This window comes from Boleophthalmus pectinirostris, unplaced genomic scaffold (genome assembly GCF_026225935.1).
Source record: "Boleophthalmus pectinirostris isolate CB_2022bp ecotype Guang Dong unplaced genomic scaffold, ASM2622593v1 HiC_scaffold_22, whole genome shotgun sequence".
In the NCBI taxonomy this organism is placed as follows: domain Eukaryota; kingdom Metazoa; phylum Chordata; class Actinopteri; order Gobiiformes; family Gobiidae; genus Boleophthalmus; species Boleophthalmus pectinirostris.
In genome coordinates, this window is record NW_026571190.1 from 9,789,478 (window position 1) to 9,809,507 (window position 20,030).

Genomic DNA, 20,030 nt, shown 5'->3' on the forward strand with positions numbered 1-20,030 from the left:
AGGGTCAAAGTTGACACCATTTGTCACATAAGAATATCACATAGGTTTATGGTAGTATTTAAAGCAGCACTACCTAACTGTTTTAGAGGATTGGCCGGTAACTGCTTGTGGAAGCTGTCGTTGTTTTCACTGGAATATTCCACAGTAATGTGGCCTTAAATATAACTATCCCCAAGGAGACTAACAGGAGCACTACCAGTTAGAAGTCAGATCTGTGGAGAGGTGACCCACTTGTAAAAACGCAAGATATTTATAGTACTGACAACAGTGGTAATACAGTATGTGCCCCTTAAATGCCATACCGTGGAACATTCCAGGCAATGCAATAGCATCTACATAGAGACCAGCATTTAGCAGATCCTCCATCAGAAAAGTTTCATAGTGCAGCTTTAAGATGGAGGAACACACATGATAAGTATAGACACACCACTCATAGGTTTCCACAGCACACACTCTTCCAAAAATACTGTGTAATATAATTATATTTTGTATGATATATGGGGCACCTGGGGTCGGACATCTTGAGCCTCTCCCACTTCTGCATATCGGCTTGACTCATGGGCGCAGAGGCAAAGCTCATTGGTCCGTCCCTGTGTGGGAGAGGCCTACTCTGAGACCGCCTTAATGCCAGGTCGTCCTTCTGTTTATTTGGCACAGTCTTCACTGCTTCCTCCTCTTCATCTTCCTCACTCTCCTCTTGATCAGTGCGAGGGGCTGGCTTTAGAAAAGGGTTTTCTCTGCGGGTAATGATGTCAGGGATCATTTCCTTGTCACTGGCCAATCAGACAGGGGGGTGCAGTGACATCACAGAGCACGCAGTGTGTTAGGGGTGACCACAACAAAGGAGCAAAGAAGATAGGAAGGTAATCGGAGACATAGGGAAAGAGGAAAGACTTTTAGGTGTGTGTTAAAAGTGTAGAACTGAACTATATTAGAGAAAAAAAGATCATGCTGTAATACAACGTGTGGTGGGTAGTAAAGAGTTACTTTACTTGAGTAATATTACTTTAAAGTATTGTTACAAAAGTGAAAATAAATTGATCTTTCTTGCATTTTTCCTTGCATTATGATTTACGTTTTATAATTTTTATGATATATTCTCAAGGAACAGGTTAAAATTTAAACATCATAGTATTTTTCATTTGTTATAATGTTGTTGCCTCATCAAAAATGTTCCTGGAATTGTGTTTTGTTTCATTCACACAAGTTTAATAAACAAACCCTGCATATTTAGACAGAGTTCTTCTCTCAAGTCAAAAAACTCTGTTCTACCCTGTGATGTCATATGGTAATACAAGAAATAAGAACAGAGACTTTTGAGCTTTGGAGATGTAGACAGACTAATAATAAAGGGATACTCAAACAAAACACAACACAACTCCGGGTATGTTTCTGATGAGGTAACAATATATCATAAATTGGTCTAACGCTCACAGGAATAAATCTTGTGGACCTTAAAATCAGAAATCAGATTCAAAAAGTTACTTAAGTAGTAATATATCTGCATAAATTTTACCCCTGATTCAATTTAAATATTTTGTGATCACATGTACGGTAGCTTAGCAGGGACATGCCATGAATAGTATGCTATGACATGTTTAAATATTTAGTATAGTAACAGTATAAAGAATTACCCAGGAACTTGCTCAAATATTTATATGCACTTATTGGATTGTGCCCACTTGTATTCAGTTGCATGAGGGTGGCATTGCATCGCACGTCTACTGATCTGGTCACTTGAATATAAGAGCTGATTGGCCAATATTTTCACATATATTTTAACTACATAAAGTAAGTCACTGAAAATGTTAATTATATATGTTTTACTATTTCAGTCATTTTGAATGGATCAAGCAATAGAAAAGGGAAAAAAGGACAGGAAAACCAAATTGAAAGAAGCTGCATGCAGAACTCTAACCTGTTCTCCCTCTCTTGCAGAGTCTGCTGTGATGCACGCCGGATGCCCTCCCAGCGCTCCAGGTCCTTGTTACTACAGACAGGAGGAGGGACAAACTGCTGGACTTTAGGGGCAGGGCCACGTGCAGCCCTCCTCGAAGCCAAATCGTCCTTACGCACATCGGGCATCTTCTGCGTCTCCACCTCCTCATTGTCCGAAGAGGAGTCCCAGGCTGCCTTCTGGGTCCTCAAGAACTCATTGTCCCTGCGCAGGATGATGTTAGGGGATGGAGACCTCACTTCCGGTTCCTCTTTCGCAGCTGGGCTGGGGTCAGAGGTGACTGGTTGGATTGTGGTGTTTGAGCGTTTGTACGGCGGTAGAGAGGGTGACGTGCACAGAGCAGGCTTGGCTCTCGTAAATAAGGATTATTAGGGGATTAGTGTGCATTCCAGTGTTCATCTGTGAGTCTTCAATCGGGATTATTTTACACAGCAGTCCCAACACGGTCAAAATTTACAAACAACATCACAAGCAAAGCAGAGTGGTTATTTCACTAAACAAGGTTGTTAATAAGAATGGGTTGCCTGAGCAGAAATTAAGATAATTATGTTTTCATCAAATAGTTTAGAATTATACGCTCTATCTTTTAGCAAAATTTATTTATTTTATCTTTATACGAGAAAAAAACGCATATTCAAGGCAATAATTCTAAAGGGAGGAAATGTATAATGTACAATAAAAATAGGACAATTCAACAGTGAGGTTTGTAGGAAACTTCCATAATAACAACTGCCCTGGGACCAGAGATGTGTAAGCCAATCTGCGCCAATCACTCACACACCACTTTCATGCTTCAAACTCAGTGAAGCGTGTTGCTCAAGGACATAAAAATAATACGCACTGGCCAGATTCAGAATAGAAGCTCCAACCTGTCCATTATAAGGCAACCATCAATCATACCATCCATCATCAATAACAGCCATACAATGTCATCTTCATCGAAGCAATGCCACAAGTTAATGCAATTAGACATGAGTTTAGATCAGATTTTATACTTATATCTTCAATTTATCAACCAAAACTTCCACAAGCAAAAATATCAAGAATCGTAATCAAAAGCAGCAAAGCGCAACACATATTCAAACAACCTTCCACAGCATCAGCATTTTAGTTTCAACCCACAGCTCAGTACCATGCCAGTCCTGTCTAACCTGTTATATCGTACAGCAGCGGGTAACACTTTAATGCCTGCTTTTTGCAATTTCTGTATCTTCTTCTGCTCCATCGCCTCCTGCGTCTCTGCTTCATCATCCTCCAAAATGGGCTTCTCTCTTTGGTTAAAACTGTTATCTGGCGCCCACGTGACACACTTGGGGTTTCTGAAGTGACCTCCGGGTTTTTTCTCTTGCTCTAGATTAGTTTGACTGGGAAAAGTTGTGGCAAACATATCAGGGTAGCATTACAATTTCTTACCGTTTCAATGTTTATGTTGTTGGTTATAATTAAAACTGGACTAGATAATCGGTTGGGTTCAGGTGACATCAAAACACGCAAAACTGCTCATATAAGTAGAAATGAGCTGGAGGGCAGGTCTGAATACTTTGGTAGAAATTGCGGTCAAATGTATATGTTTCAACGTAAAAATATCTCTGTAATTACTGTGTCAGTCCACATCATGAAACAGGCTTGTCAGTTGACAGAACTTAAAGCCATGAAATAAATGTGACAAGTTTATGGAATCCGTAAAATGTTGAAATATATATATCGTAATACTAAATTTGGTCATACAAGCTGTTGTATCAATTTATTTTTATTTTTTTATTGTATCAGTCATACAATTTTGTTGCTTATTTAGAGAAAGGAAAATTGTTTATGCAATTCATTTGACATATTCACTGTTTTGATTATCATGGTGGTGGTTTAACAATGAAGTGAACTGTGTTTGGTTCTTTAAAAATAATGAAATACAGTATAATGGGGAAAAAAAAACAATTATGCCATGTTTCAAAAAAGTGAATAGGCCCCTGCCCTCCATCTGAAATATTAAAAATGTCATGAACACAACCCATACACTTAACCTTGTGATGTTTTACCTGCGTTGCTCGCCCTCCTCTGTGTGATGCTTTCTCCTGGGTCCTGGGACATAGGTGGTGGCGTTAGCGCGGTTTGGGAGGAATTGGTTGAATGGGACGGAGCTCCGGGCCTCACTGCTGGCGGTGCGGCGAGCTAGCATGTCGTCTTTCCGCACGTCAGGTCTCTTGCCTGCAGCGTCCGCCTCAGAGTCGCCTGGGAGAAGAGAAAACAGGTAAGAAAACATGTCAAAGTTTAGAGGTGTTGTAATTGGTCTGGGGTAACTACGCCTGTCAGGTCGTTATTTATAATTACTGCTGTGGAGAAAGGATAGCCTCAAGCGTTTAACCTCTTCTGACAAAAACATGTTTACAGAAAGGCCAGACAGGAGGATTAAAAAGATAGTATTCTGGAGTAAGAAATGCATAGAAAACTGTACAGTACTATAAAAAAAGCATTGGTTGAGAATAGGAATGATAAAACTGCACCAAACAATCCAAAAGCATTCTCAAATTAAAAAGTGTGGTCATTTAATTGATCTCTATGATACGTCAACAGCTTGGTAAAAGAATGTTACAAAATTTTACATTTGTCAAACATTTGTTGAAACCACATTATATGTCAGTCAGGTAATTACAAACTAATAAATTAAACCTTGTACAGTATTTTCCTCAGTAATTTATCTGTGGAAAGGTTAAAGGTTACTTCTGCAGTACAAGTTTTTATATCACTGACTATTGACATCCTCTGAACTACATAAATATATTTTTTTCCCACTTAAAAGTATACTGCACATAGCAGGTGTGCTTTTTGTTAACATTTCAGGAAAGACAATAGGGAATCTTACATTTTCATACCAATGTAATGCAATGGGGTTAAAGTGGTTCACTTGTCATTTGAAAATAAAACAAACGGTTTAGTTATGTTATTGTTGGGGTTAGGGTTGGGGGGGGTTGAAATTAGGTCAGGATAATAAAAATACATGCTTGACCTACATGGACTTAAACCAGAGTATATAAATAATATTTCTATTGTGGTCATCCCGACTGCTGCCACCACTGACTCTGGATGTAGCCAACTATGCAAATACAAAAGCACCCGCTATTATGGAGCCGTAAATCTATCCTGAGAACTGGCCTGCAGACAGCGCTGGATCAACTCTCTGCTGTCCACCCTCACTGGCTGCTACACTGTGCTTTCTCTATGGCGACCTTCAGGGAATGCAGGCAATGAATCTATTCCTGTCTTTGGGGTAGTGTGTTTTTTTTCTTGACAACTGTTTGCGCACATATAACACAGTCTGTCGTCTCCTTTCTCACGCGCACAAAAGAGGCGTGCTGTTGGCGTCAATGGTCGAGTAGGATGTTGAGAGAACCTCTAGTGATTGCAACTTAGACCCAACAGCTGTTAATGCATCTGGCTCTGCTCGATCTATGACATAGGACCTTCAGCTGTTGACCTAAATGACCACAACATGCCAAGGGTAAAAACTGTGCATGCTGTCAGACTATTTATGGATGAGTGGTTTTACCTTTCTGGTTAAGCGAAACTGTTGACATTTTTGAGTAATTTACAACTTATGGGTGCTGTTCAGATTTTAGAATGTGATGTTGTCTCAGTTTGTAATTTGTCCTGAAATATTCAAAAGGTCAAAACCTAAATGTTGAACCTGGTCATTTCTTTTGATGACTACACCCAAGAGTTCACTGTAACAGAACAAAAATCGATTTAAAGGTCCTATATTACTCAAAATCGATTCTTATGAGCTTTAAGCCATGTCATAATGCTGTTACCTTCTCAAAAAACATACCTGGAATTATGCTTTGTTTCATTCACACACGTTTGCGTAATTCCAGTTTATTAGGCTATTTACATCTCCAAAGTTCAAAATGCTCTGTTCCACTTTGTGATGTCATGAAGCAGTAGTTAGCAGCTACCTTTTACCTTTTGTTCAGTAGAGATCGGTATTTCCAGGACTAAAATCATCCAAATGATTCTAGTGTAAGGAGTTTAAAAGCACAGTGGAGCACTTCCTGTACTACCACAAGGCATCACAAAAAGGAACAAAGTGTTTTCTATTTGAGAGAACTCAGCCTAAATATACAGGATTTGTGTGTTGAATGAAACAAAACACAACTCCATGTCTGTTTCTAATGAGGAAACAAGATTGAAACATAAATCAAAAAATAGTGTAATATGGGCCCTTTAAAGTAACAATATTAATCTGACCTGCCCCTTATCTGTATAAAAGAATATCAGCCTATAGAATGGTGATGTCATCTGAAACTCCGCAATACAGGGAGCAACAAGGTGGAATGTTGCTAAGAGGATGCAGAGATGAATACAAGTGGGGCGAGGGGCACTGATGTTTTATATTTGCCCACCCTGCGTTATTTATTGTGACTCACCATCGCTGTTGCCACGGTTCACCACATCAGGAGAAGGGCTGTGCTGTGAGCGCGAGCCAAATGAGTCCAGGCTGTTCAAACAGAATCAAAACTAAGATTAAAAAAAACAGAAGCATTATGTAACAGTCAATACAGTAAATGAAAAATGTCTGTGAAAATGATCAGATATTATATGCATTTTTCATCAAGAACATATTTCACTATTTCAATATGATGCTAACATGAGATATATTCTGTCTTTTATAATAATAATTTAAAATGCTACGTGCCACTATATTGCTATAATGTAAAAAAAAATGAAAGACTCTAAGAAAATAGGTATTAACCCAACGATTGTGACTTTCCCGATCTTAGTTTCCAATGTTAAGAAGTTAAAATCTAAACAAATATTTTAGTGAATGAAGCATAAAATGGTGATTTGTACGTAAACAAAACTAGGATTTAGCATTTAGGTGTCTGAAACCTTCTTGACTGATCGATTTATTGACATTGAATAAAGGAACCAAACAACTATTTTATTACTATAATTTTTTTAACTGATCAAACAAAACACAGAAGGAGAGACCTAAGAGCTGCAACACTCATGCTTGCCGCCAACCTCTGTGTCAATGACAAAAATTCAGCTTCAAATAGAAATGCTGTTTTTCCATAATTCTGGATGATCTAACAGCTCTCAGATTATGAACTATCTGACTGACTGCCCAGTGTGTTGTATTAAACAGTTACAAGGTCTCCTACACTTGCACCGGTTATACTTGCTGCACAGTAGAGTCTAACATAACAAACAGAAACAACAAACAGATTCCTTTAGACCAGTGACCTGTCCAGGGAGTTGTCTCGTGTGTGCCGTGGAGGAGACAGGGACTCGCTCCTCTCTGAGTCCCAGCAGTCATAACCACTGTCCCTGACGCTGCGCTTCTGTGAACTCTCCCCCGATTCTTCACTCTCCTGAAAACAGCACAACATGTGTTAGACAACAAGTTGATGAGTAGATAAAAACAAATTGTACCTCCCTAATGCATTGGTTGCTGGTTCAATGAAGCTAGCTGTACTGTAACTACTGAGTGTTCACTAAGCCATGTATTTGGTCCATATATAATATTTGATTTCAGAGCCATTTTGAATTTAAAATCACTTGAGGTAAAAATGGAAAATTTTAAGTCAAGATGCCATTTCCATCAGTTATATTCACACACTAGTGGTAGTTGTAAAAGTCTTTAAAAAAAGACTGTATCCTGTTCCCTTTGTTTGTCTGGACCCCCTCCTCTGAGCCTAATCATGACATGACCACCAAACCACTATCTCTGTGGTCTGTGTTTACACCTGTCAGCTTCTCTTGGACATCCTGACAAAAACAGGAAGTTGAGCCATTCCCTCCCCCGCTGCACTCCCCTCCTCCTCCTCCTCCTCCTCCGTGTCCTCTGTATCTCCCTCTCCCTGCTCCGTGTGTTCACTCACCAGCTTCATCTGAGCCAGCAGTCCTTCAAACTCTTTGAGGTTTAGTGTGGGCCCACTGTAGGAAGCACAGCCGCTGGCAGCCTTCCCGAGCCAGAAGACTGTGTTCAGCACCTAAGACACAAGCACTCTTGAGTATGCAATAGTGATAATAAGTAATGGATAAAAAAGAAGGAATAACAGGCATACGTTTTTCAGTTTGCGGTTGCAGTCTGAATCCCTGATGAAAGAAAAGACAAGAGTTAGACAGGAAAACTTTACAAACTAGTGGACGATTTAAGAAAAAGAACAAGTGGTTTCAATATTTCGAAGTATTTGGATTAGATTTGTGTTTTCAGAGCATTTGTGTAGGAGTCTGAACTACAGTATTAGCAGGTTTCTGACATAACAAGATTAAGAGGGCATATTCTAAGGAAAGCATGTTCCTTATATAACTGTAGTCTTTGCTGTTTGCAAATACAACAATTCAAACTGATTCTGTGCAAAAAAATAGTAATCAAATGTTCTTCAGATACAGTATGTACATATAATTACGCCTTATTTGACACCAGTCCATTACTATTGTTAGTATTTGCTTATTTTGAATTTTTATCATTAACCATATTTTTTGTTATTATATTTTATTGTGCTGTGTGAGCTACTGTGTCCAAATAATTTCCCTTGTGGATCAATAAGTCTAAGTCTAGTAAAAACATTTCTATTAGGAAGATTCTATACAAATTCAATCCTTGAATGCATATTTTGGAGAATTTTAGCTAAATAATAAAAAAAAAAAAAATAAAAAAAAGCAGGCTTTGGCCAAACACATTCTCAGATAAACTATTCTTGTTATTCTTGTCAACATACCTATAGCAGATTTTAAACAGAACTTTAGTGTTTTTACTACCACGATTAAAAAAATCTGTAATATATAGTAAGAGCTAAGCAATAATTACAAACAACAAAATCTAGTGTACTTGAGGTTGGCTCTTATGGAAGTGTCCTGGAGGTCCCCCGGGTCAAACAGTTGCGCTCCCTTCAATCCCAGCTCCTCACAGCCGCGCAGGAAGACTGACAAGTTGTCCTACACAAACCAGCGGGGGGGGGCAGAGCCACAATTTTATCACTTTGACAAAACGTCTGCTCCGGATATCCCACCAGCCGAGAGTCCACTTACCAGGCCTGCGATAGGGGTGGGCAGTCTGTTGATCTTCTTGACCAGCCCTGGCTTGATTGCACTGAGAAGCCTGAGTGGGGAAAGGGGAGGCGAATGAGTCCTGAGGTGTTTATGTATGTGGGGGCAAAGATCAAAACCAAAATGGAGGTGATGTAACGGGCTTACTCGCATAACAGGATGCCGTTCTCCAGCGCACTGCGGAAGTCCTTGTCGCCGAAGCTTTTGCCTGTGACGGCCTGTGGAGAGGACACAAGAAATAGTGCTTAAAATTAAAGAAAAAAAGTGTTCTCAAATCAGATTATTGAAGTGGGTGAACAAAAAAGGGGTATTACAAACTTTTGCATCATAAAAAATTACCCAGAACAATGTAAAAAATTACCCAGAACAATGTAAAGAGTAAAAGGTCCTATATTACACAAAAGTGATTCTTGTGAGCTTTAAGCCATGTTAGAATGTTATTAACTCATCAAAAATACACCCGGAGTTGTGTTTTGTTTCATTTACATATATTTGAGTAACCCTTTATTATTAATAGTCATAAAATGGTAGATCTTAAGTTAAGAGCGACCTTTTACCTTTTGTTAAGTAATGACAGGTGATTCTAGGTGTTAAATAATTCAAACAATTGGAGCACTTCCTGTATTATCACCTGACATCACAAGGTGGAACCAAGTGTTTTCTGCTTGACTGAAAAACTCATCTTAAATGTGCAAGGGTCGTGTGTTAAATATGTATAAATCAAACAAAATACAACTCCAGGTAAGATTTTCTTGGGGAAACAATATTGTAACAGATCAGAAAATTCATGTTTGGGTTAAAATTAAAATAAATACAGTAGTTTTCCAGAAGAAATCCTTAGATTATTAGCAGCGTTACACGTGGTTGCAGTTCAGAGGACAATATGTGCCCCTGTAATCCATACAATCTGAAAGCAATCCTGTGTTAGCAATTTCCCCCGTGTTTACTCTCAAATGCTTCAGATTTTGAGTCACAACAATGATTTTCTTCATTTCACTGTCATATGTTGATGCTTATTTCAGACAGTAGTAATTTTGTGAAGCTAATCAGAGATGTGTCCAACTCTGTGTCCTTCCTAGTAATAACATAGTGTCCCAGACAAGGTGACAAATAGCAAGGTTGTAAATAGATTTTGGCATTATTTTGTACACTCAAAAGAATCATTATGCTAAATTTTAACCAGATGAGCAATTTTGGACAGTCTACAGAATGTTTTGTACTGAAAAATCAATATATCTCCAAACTTAATAGCAGATCAAATGTTCACATTGTAATAGAATTTCAAACTCTCTCTCTCAAAAAAAAAAAAAAAAGACTTACATACTCAATAAAAGGCAACATCTACACCATGATGACGATTAAAACAGTATTTTACAAAATAGAAGGTCATTTTTTTCACACTATGAGAGACATTTGGACATTTGTTAAAAATTATCATGTATTCCAGCTGATACAGATCAAAACCATTCTAAAACTATTGAGGAAATGTCAATTTTATGTGTTCAAATGAGTATCTACTCTCTTACTAGTTCCAGTATCAAGTAGTATCTGTTGCTTTTTTGACACCTCAAATGTATTGTATAAAGCTGTAATAGAATAGATCTTAATATCCATAACAGTGGACATCTCTTTCTGGATTGTGCCCCAGTCCCAAAAAGAGGACTGTGAAGCTGCCCAGCCATACCCTTCCCCCGTCTCCTCTGGTACAAACCAAATTAGAGAGAAGCCAGTCCAATGATACACCCTGTGCCCTCATTCCATTTTCCCCTCAGCACCCACACACACACGCCTGGTTTAAAGACATGCTGCAGAAAGCCACTATGATAACCTCAATTCTCTGATGTGCTCTGCTGTGTTTGGAGGAGGAGGAGAGAAGCAGAGAAGCAGGGAGCAGACCTGACAGCGTGCTACCAGCCCACACACAAACATGCTTTTGGGGGTGTTGTGTAACTGCACTGTTGAATAGAAAGGCCAGGCTCCTTGGACCATTAATCCAGATTAATGCAGATTACTGTGGAGCAAAACTGTGAAGTTGGGGAACACTATACTGATCTAACAGCCCACCCTGGGGCCACAGCATGACTGTACCGTCTGGGAAGGAGCGGGACCAAACAGTATAAACGCTATTTGAAGAGTATGTTCAAGCATTTATATTAACTGGCTCATTTCTTACAAGTCAAATTATATTATTAGGTGTCAAAAATATACAGCATATGTTGTCTTAGTACTTCCTTTAGGTATTGTTGATCTGAGTGAAGTGAATAAAAGAAACGTCCTTACTGTTGTACCTGAACTACTTGTATAAATAGCTAAGTGGGCAATACTCATTCCTATAATTCCTATAGTTGATTAAACCTTATATAGTGAAATACAATTATAATAAATTGGTAAATAATTTAATATTACACAAAATTGACTCTTGTGAGCTTAAGACATGTTAGAATGCTATTACCTCCTCAAAAACACACATGGAGATGTGTTTTGTTTAATACACACATTTGAGTAATCCTCTATTATTAGTCTGTCTACAACTCTAAAGCTCAAAATGTTCTGTTGGACCTTGTGATATTATGAACCAGTGGTTTTCAAGTTAACAGCTACCTTTTACATTTAGTTCAATAAAGATGGGCAATTCCAGAGCTGAAATTATCAAAATTATTCTAGTGAAGGTGTATGAAGTTTCAAAACAAAGAGGAGAACTTCCTGTTTTAACACAGACATCTCAAGGTGGAGTATTTTCAGTTTAGGAGAATCCTAAATATGTAGGATTGGTGTGTTAAGCATATGTGACTTGAAAGTATATTATAACATAGATCAGAAGATATAATAATATATTCATAATATGCTCTTAATGAAATTTGTATTCAAAATAATAGGCTTTGACCATTTTTATAGTGTGACCATGTGTGGACTATAAAAAGTTCACAATTACCAACTGACCAACAAACAAACCAACTTGTTAACACATCCAAAAACATTTTCTTGGCTCAGGTTACCAACAACATGAGCCAAAGCTGTGAGCCAAATCCAGACAAGGGCCTGGATTCCTCTGCTGTGCTGGAATGTCACCGGAACTATTCGGACCCCACTTGGATAGGAAGTTCTGATAATGAATTTACCCAGGGGGAATAATAACATGGTTTAAGTAAAAGCTTGTACTAAATGCTTACAGCAAAATCCCATTATAGATTTAAAGGGACAGTATGTAAGACTTCGATTTAAAAATTACATAATATGACATGACCTCTCTGTGTGGGCATGTTCAAAACAAATACAGCGCTTAATGATAAATGAAATACACCAGCCTTACAGTTGTTATTATAATTTGACTTTTTGGTGGTTTTCAAGACAATTGTCCAATCAAAAAGCAGAATGAGCCTCATGTGACTTTCCCATTTGAGTTGTCAATTTCAGTGCTTCCTCTGATTTGAATCCCCATTGTCTAAACCCTAGCACCTGCATTCCATCACTAACCAGAGCTAGTGGTTGGCAGTTCGAATCCCGCTCTCGACTTAAAATATTATTGGTTGAGGGGTCAGATCCACTGACCCACAGGTTGGCAGTGTGATTCCAGCTCCCACAGGTGAATGCTGCCATTGTGTCCTTGACCAAGACACTTAACCAATCGCCCCCAGTGCATGTGTATACTGGTCTATGCATGTGTGTGAATGGGCGAGTGGTTCCTTGATGTAAAGAGCCTTGCAAAGTGAGTGCCGAGTCTATAGAAAAGCAGTATATAAATGTGACCATTGACCATAGTGCAGCCTCTGAGTGAAATCTGTAGGTTCTGTTCATATGAGGCATGGCCAAATCCATATATGGTACTGAGAATGAGGAAAAAATGGCTACAAACAGTCAGCTTAAGCATACATTAAAAATTGTGTGGTATAGTTTTCATCCATGAGTACACCTTCCTCCCCCAATTAAACTGTATCCAACATGCACAAGGAAATAACCCCCAATACATCAACAGCTACGAGAACATTCTATTGTTTTTTGTTACATAAGTCGTGTCCAGATGTTTCCCATTGGCATTCTGTTGCTTTTTCTTGTCTTTCATTGCTGTGCTCCTTCCCTCACAGATGCACAGGAGAGGTGGACTGTCTGTGCTCGGAGTCTGTGATGTTCATGAAAGTTTGCTCTGAAACATTTACACTGTTAGCTGTTAGTATGCATTATTTACGCACCAAGGAGAGCACTGTATTGAAACCAAGCAGAGCGCTTTTGTTAGAGCTTTTGTGTAGACAGGAAATGGACAGCATGCTAGGGCCTGGAAGACTTATTTTTGAAGATAATAGAAATACAAGTTACGATGTGGACTACATTGTTTTTCCAATTTAAGTACAGTTAAGATTTTTTTTAAAAGAGATAAATAGGAATTTCACAGTATTTTAGGAGAGATTATACTTTTAAAGTCACATAAAAATGAACTTACACTAACTTTACACACACAAGTGCACAAATATTACATTACACACTTTTGTATTACACTACTATACCAACACTAAACATTTTAGGTATTTTCATATCTTTTAAAAAATTATTATTATAGAGAATATACCGGTACTCAATATTCCCATCTTCATCTGAATTATCTCCTCACTACCTGCTGTTTGTGAATACTGCATAGATCTAAACTAGACTAGTCTGGACCCCTTGGGCTTGGATTAGAAAACATATGCCTATATAAATATATTGCATAACCAGGCTCCACTGCCTGGACACTGGCTGTGATGTTGCAGGACAGAGAGAAGGGACACTTTAGTCCTGAGGGCTATTACTCTCTTCAAACTGCCCTGACACAGAATCTTCAGTCCCTCTGACCAAACATCCTGTTAAACTGCACTGAGATCCATGTCTGAATATTATTGTATTTTATAGCAGCTCATTGCACTTAAAGGCCCTGTACCCGATTAACTTTGTTAATGTATAGATATACTGTATATGTAGCTCTTGAGGTCTGCATGTAATTATGAAAGCATTGTATAGTCTGATAAACAGAAGTGCATTGTTAGCATGTTAGTTGTTATTATCATTATTGTGAAGGCAAAACTTCGTTCTAGTCTCTGAAAGTTGTGAAAAGTGCTTATAAACTCATTCATTTTAAATAATTGGAATGCATAAGGTCAGTGAGGAATAACTTGGGACCACTGCAAACAATTTAAAATTGAAGTTATATTGAAGTTAGTTTGAACTGTTAATTAACTGAATTGCTATAATTAAAATATGCAGAAATCTTTGTGTGTAAAATTTGAGATTCTAGTGCAGTTGTGAAGTGAGCATTCCTGTCTGCCACAAAAGGCCCAATAGCTGTGGGGTGATTTCAGCGCCAGCCTGGGTAATCCGAGCCCCTCTCTCTCTCTTTCTGAGCTCACAGTGCACGGGTGAATGGCAGCGGCAGCCTCCAGTTAGATTCTAGTCAAACCCTGAGGTCGAAGGCAGTGCGTGTGGGGCGTGCGACACAAGCAGGCCAAACTAGCTTCAAGACAACTGTAAAAATAACATAGCAAAACGAGGTGATTTACAAGCAGTATTGTCAAGCATGGGGTGTTTTCTTAGTTGGACAATAGTTGGGAAGCTATACAAAGAATGGGGGATGGGGTTTCCATGGAGATATAAAGTGCTGTTGTTAATCTAATAATCAAATCAAAATGTGTGTTCTATATTGAGTCTTGATGCTATTAAGGCCAACTGGCAAATGCATTAGCAGTGGTGTGATGTATGACCTACTCTGGCCAGTATCCCTATAGACGTATATGCACAACAGTCTGGGGCAGGGATGGAAAACCAGGGCTAAAGAATGTTATAACATCTAAAAGGCTATGGTAATCAAATTCTTATGTTCACTTATATAAAAGATCAAATCATGTTGTGTAGTAGATATAATAAAGAATGAATGAGAGCAATAGTGAGACAAAGGGGTTAACGTCCTAATCCAGATGTAATGTGTAGTGTCTGAAGGAAGATTAATCTGGATTAAAGTAATTAGAGAGTGATGGGATGCGACACTGGATACGGACATACTGAAGTACTCTGTTTTAATCGCACAAAGATAAGAAGTATTGAAAAGGAAACACAGTGGCACAGTGGATTGAGAATGGGCCTGATATAATTTTGCGAGATATTGCTTAAGTAAATTTAGACAATAGATGATAATACTGAAACCAAACTGTAAAACAGAATTATGACCAAAACACTATTCTAAAAGTATAAAATTTGTAGAAAAGAATTGACAGAATGCAACAGTTAAGTAGATAGTTTGTATCTATAATGAGTCATAGAATTTCATAATTCAAACCTTGACATCTTAAATCTCATCATAGTATCTAAAAATGAGCAAAAACTTGCCACTAATATAAAGAAAAATGTACCCAAGGTAAAAAAGTATTGTTCCTTCTGTCATATATTGAAAGATAAGTTGATATAGTATTTATTGTGACCGGCCTAGTTTACTATATGTGCTATAAGGCCACAGCACGGAATCGCTGGTTTAGTCAACTTGTGTCTTTTGTCTCATCCCGTTACTCTACAAGACAAACCCTACTCTACAATGAAAACTCCTATTCCTGCTGGCCTGACTCTATCTGTAGCTCCTTTACAAAACACTCAAATCCCTGAGGCAGCATGTGTCCTAGCAGCATCGGTAGTGGTTCGTCTGTGTCATCATTCTTCCACATTCTTCTCTCATGCATGGTAAACTAAATCCATCCATCCAGGCTCTCACTGCAGCCATGTCATGCCCTCACAGCTGGCCGTCTGCGCACCACGACCCAAGTTAATCTGCCCCGGACAGCCGCGACATCTGCTCCCCGTACTTACTGTCACATGTATTCTCCCTGTATGTCCCAAACCTAGATTCACATGTATTCTGACAGAGGAAGTCAACCTGTGTTAGCGTCAATGTGGTGTGTTACTGAACCTGCTCAGTGTCACATCCAACAGGGTTTAAAGCACTCTGGATGGTCGGTGCCAGTGCCGACGTGGTTTAATCCAGTTGATCTGACTATAAACAGATAAAAGAGGTCTGATTTGTGCCAATGTACTGTCAGGTCAAGTGGTGACATATTCTAGCCTACTGCTCTAGTCTATCTGTGAATAGTACTTGAAGCAGGGCTGTTTCTGTTTCTTTTTAAAAGCTATGTAACTTTTCTGATGAAAGGTCTGCCATCTGCTTGTCTCCACCAAAATGCTAATACTGTACCTTGCCTGGACTGTTCACAGTATACCATTGTATGTATTGATCTCCATGGCTAAGTTACATGTCAGATCTGTGGAGAGGCGACCCTGCTAAGAGTAAGAATACATATTTTTAATAATTACATCAAGCAATTAAATCTATAAGTAAATAAATGCTAGATGGACATGTTTAATAGCCAGGCTGGCGCCACCTAGTGCTTCTGCTCAATTTCATTTCTCCAGCAACTAGGTCAAGAATCAAAATTTCGCAAAAACCCCGGAAGTGCAAGTTCAGGCACCAGCCAAGAGGGCATCAGCGAAGAGCCATATATTCAGTGTTGTCAAAGATTCTCGAGCTCGAGGATTTAAAGCCAGAATAAAGAGAATGTTTGGTGAATTTCATCAAGGGGAAAGACGTTATTGCCCTTCTTCCTACGAGATTTGGGAAAAGCTTAATATACCAGTTAGCCCTGTTAGAACCGCATCACATATGCCACGACCAAATAGCAGCGATTGGTACCCGCCTACCGTCGAGCGAACAAATTCTAACACTGCAAGTTCAAACGGTTTCTACTAAGTGAAACAAAGTGAAACTGGCTAATGAATCAGGCTACATGTTTAATGCTATACTGTGGAACTTTCCAGGCAAAGCCGTAACATCTCCATGATGGACTCTCGAACAGAAAAGTTACATATTGCACCTTTAAAGTTATGCAGTTTTTTTGTTGAATATTGCATAAACATGACCAATCTGTTCCCTCAGTTCAGATTTCATAGATTGATTTTGCTGATAAATAGTTTGTAATGTTTAAAGGGTTTGTGTGTATGTTTTACATTATGATTCTCAAGCCAATTATCCAAACAGAAACAAGAATGCCACTGCTTTTTAGGTTGCCTTCTTACAAAAACTGATTGTACATTGGGTCAAATGCAGAGGATAAATTTCCCTACAGGGACAATAAAGTGTATCTTAAACTTACTGTAATTATTACCTTAACTATGCGATGGTTGAAATGTGGCTAAACCTTCAGCTTGATGTCCCTTGTCGTACTTGACTTATAGCTGGAAACGTCTCTGCCTTTGGAAAGTGACACCTGAGCCATGTTATGTTCCCATGGAGACAAGTGTCACCATACCTGGGTGTGTCCAATGAAAGACGGGGGGCCTGGCATGCATATCTCACCACTATATTGTTTCGTCTCGTTTGCATACTCCAACCCAGACAGTAACGTTACACAAAGAATAAACCAATAGTCCTGAATCATTGCCACCTGTGAAGTGTAAAAATACACTACTAGAAATAGGCCTAGAGTCCTTCTGTCCGGCCTGAAAATAACTTAGGAGGCAAACAGGCAACAAAACAAGAGCTGTACTGGGAACACACAAAGCACAGATTAAGACTGACAAATTTAACCTCCATGTGTCGTATTAGCAGTCACTTGATCACAAATTTGTACAAGTATTTGTGTCACCACGGAAGTATAAAATCATCTGGAAAAATCTGCCAATGATTCAATGACTCATAAAAGCAGTTCTTAATATTATTGTATAGTGAAATGAGACATGTCACAATAATTACTAAATCAATTTATTGTTTAGTAATTGACAGATGTAACAAAAACTTTGGGGGGTTCAATATTTGTCATGAGTACTTTTTCTTTGTAACATTGGGGAACATGTATTACTTTTCTGTAGTACAATGAGATTTGAGCTGTAAATAAAATACTTCCATGACCAAATATATACAAATTAACTACTATTGTTTCATTCATTTATTTATTACAACTCATGTTTTTGAACTAATTTGTACATTTAGATTTTTTTTTTTTTTTTTGCTTGCTTGATGTAAATAAGTTTCAGCATTATATTATCGTTTATCGCTTATATTTTCTTCAGCAATATGCAGAATTTGATATCATCACAGGTCAAGTGAAATAGCAAAATTAGGCTGCTTTGTATGATATTTACCCATGTTTTCTCAAACAACTTGCACCTGAAATACTTGTTGCTCAAACTGAAAAGTGATATGTCAACTTTTTACACATGGGTATCAATTATTCAAAAGATGGCTGCTGTTGGGAAATGAACTGAACGTATTAATACCGGAGAAGTTGCCTAAATGGTCTGCTAATCTTCACAGGAAGGAATTTAAGCTCATACATTTTTAATACATGTTTAACACAGTTTTTTTCTCTCTAATCTAAGTCCAGAATATCTACGTCGATGGATTGGTTACAACTGAACTTTGTCAGATGAGTTAGATAACTAGGAGATAATCAGTGAATAACATGTTTGATTCACTCAACAAGCCTTTTGATACAACTGATTGGGTAGGCAAGTTAGGTAGTATCACTCAGTTGAAAATAGTCCAAATAAACATCTTTGTTCCTCTGTTTGGGGTAACGCAATTTGATTTCTCACGATAAGGGAGTAAAGGATCCAGGAAATATTTTTGAAACATTTGGCATATAGGCTGTCTGAGTTATGTTGTGTATCATATCAACAGTTTTGAACCTGTTCCTCCAGTCTGTAACACCTGTAGTCCAAAAGTTAAGCATGTGAATAAAATTAAATTACTTCTATCAACCTTGTCCTTGGTTGGCCTTTGCACCACTGAAACCAAACAGGGAGAATGACAATAAAACATTTAACTGTTAAGTCAAATCATGTATATATTTATTTCATCTCTCAGACTTTATATAGGCTAAAGCAGGGGTCTGCAACCGATGCGTAAAGACTAGTCCAAAATGAAAACAGAACATGGCATATCCAGTAAAATAGGTCAGCACTACCATGTATCATACTGGTCAGGCTTAGAGCTTTAGCAGAGATAGAAGAAGCAATGCTCTCAACCATAAATGATAATCTCATCAATGTAATCAACTACACGTTACAGCATCTCTTCCCTGCATGCAGGAGATTGGTGGAAGGGTTTGATAACTATGGCAACCGGAATCCCCTCGCGCCAATTGGGGGCGTTCCTGCTCTTGCAAAACAAGCTCGCGTCCTCAAATCGTAAACAAGGGGTTCGCGTTTTTTACGTTCACATGTGGTTGTATTATAAGTACTCCAACATCAAAGACACGGTTGTGTGGGTCGTTGCAATAAGGCCCAACAGATCCCCAACTTTTGCAGCCACACACACGCCAGGCTCGCGGTTGTCCTACTCTCACTTGTAACCCGAGACTGCATGGTCCCCCAACAGGTGACGGTGCACCAGTGCTGCATGGGGTGTATTTTTGTCCCACATTCACAGCGTGTTACCGCCTGACCCATTTGTTCCCTCATTCTACAGCAGCAGGCCCCACAGTCTCATTCATCGGTCATTGAACTCACCTCTATCCATTTCTGAGCCTCTAGGCACGCTGGCTCGGGGTGGCTGTGCTCCGATGGCCCCTGCTCTTCCTGGGGGGTGCCGTTTTCTTGGGTAGCCATGTCCGGACAGGCCCCTCCAGACAGCTATCAGCCCGCGAAAGTGCTGGACACTGGTGGAGCAGGATATGCGATACGTGATGAAGCGAGGTAACGCTCCCCTCCCCGCGCTGTCAGTCCCGTTATCCTTTTGGCCGTTCACTCAAACAAGTCCGCGTGCAGCGTTTACCGACGAGCCCGTGCGTCCCCAGCCCCGCTCCGAACGATGGACAAGATCTGAACACTGCAACACGAAGCAGCCGCTAAAAATATCCCGAGTGGGCTGTAGTGAGAGGCTGCGCTCGCTCAGCCACCACTGGACCTGCTGTGGCTGTTACTGCACCGTGTACTGCACACTACCACCACCGCCGCCCTCCCGCGCTGTTTAGGACACGTGAACGCGCAGGCAGGAATCTGAGCGGGGGAGGTCGAGCGACCG

General features: G+C 39.2%; 1 protein-coding gene across 1 annotated transcript in view; it reads right to left on the bottom strand.

Annotated features, from left to right (window-relative positions):
- LOC110167568 (LIM and calponin homology domains-containing protein 1-like) overlaps positions 1-19,962 on the bottom strand; it is a 34,488-nt gene extending 14,526 nt beyond the window's left edge. The window contains exons 1-12 of the mRNA XM_055158620.1: positions 19,517-19,962; positions 9,152-9,222; positions 8,987-9,056; positions 8,787-8,893; positions 8,020-8,050; positions 7,834-7,944; positions 7,196-7,323; positions 6,376-6,446; positions 3,991-4,183; positions 3,109-3,321; positions 1,919-2,221; positions 507-773 (exon numbers count right to left, since the gene is read on the bottom strand). Coding sequence (XP_055014595.1) covers positions 507-773; positions 1,919-2,221; positions 3,109-3,321; positions 3,991-4,183; positions 6,376-6,446; positions 7,196-7,323; positions 7,834-7,944; positions 8,020-8,050; positions 8,787-8,893; positions 8,987-9,056; positions 9,152-9,222; positions 19,517-19,615 — 1,664 coding nt within the window. The 5' untranslated portion in view covers positions 19,616-19,962. The remainder of the gene's footprint in view (positions 1-506; positions 774-1,918; positions 2,222-3,108; positions 3,322-3,990; positions 4,184-6,375; positions 6,447-7,195; positions 7,324-7,833; positions 7,945-8,019; positions 8,051-8,786; positions 8,894-8,986; positions 9,057-9,151; positions 9,223-19,516) is intronic.
- Between the last annotated feature and the right edge of the window lie 68 nt (positions 19,963-20,030).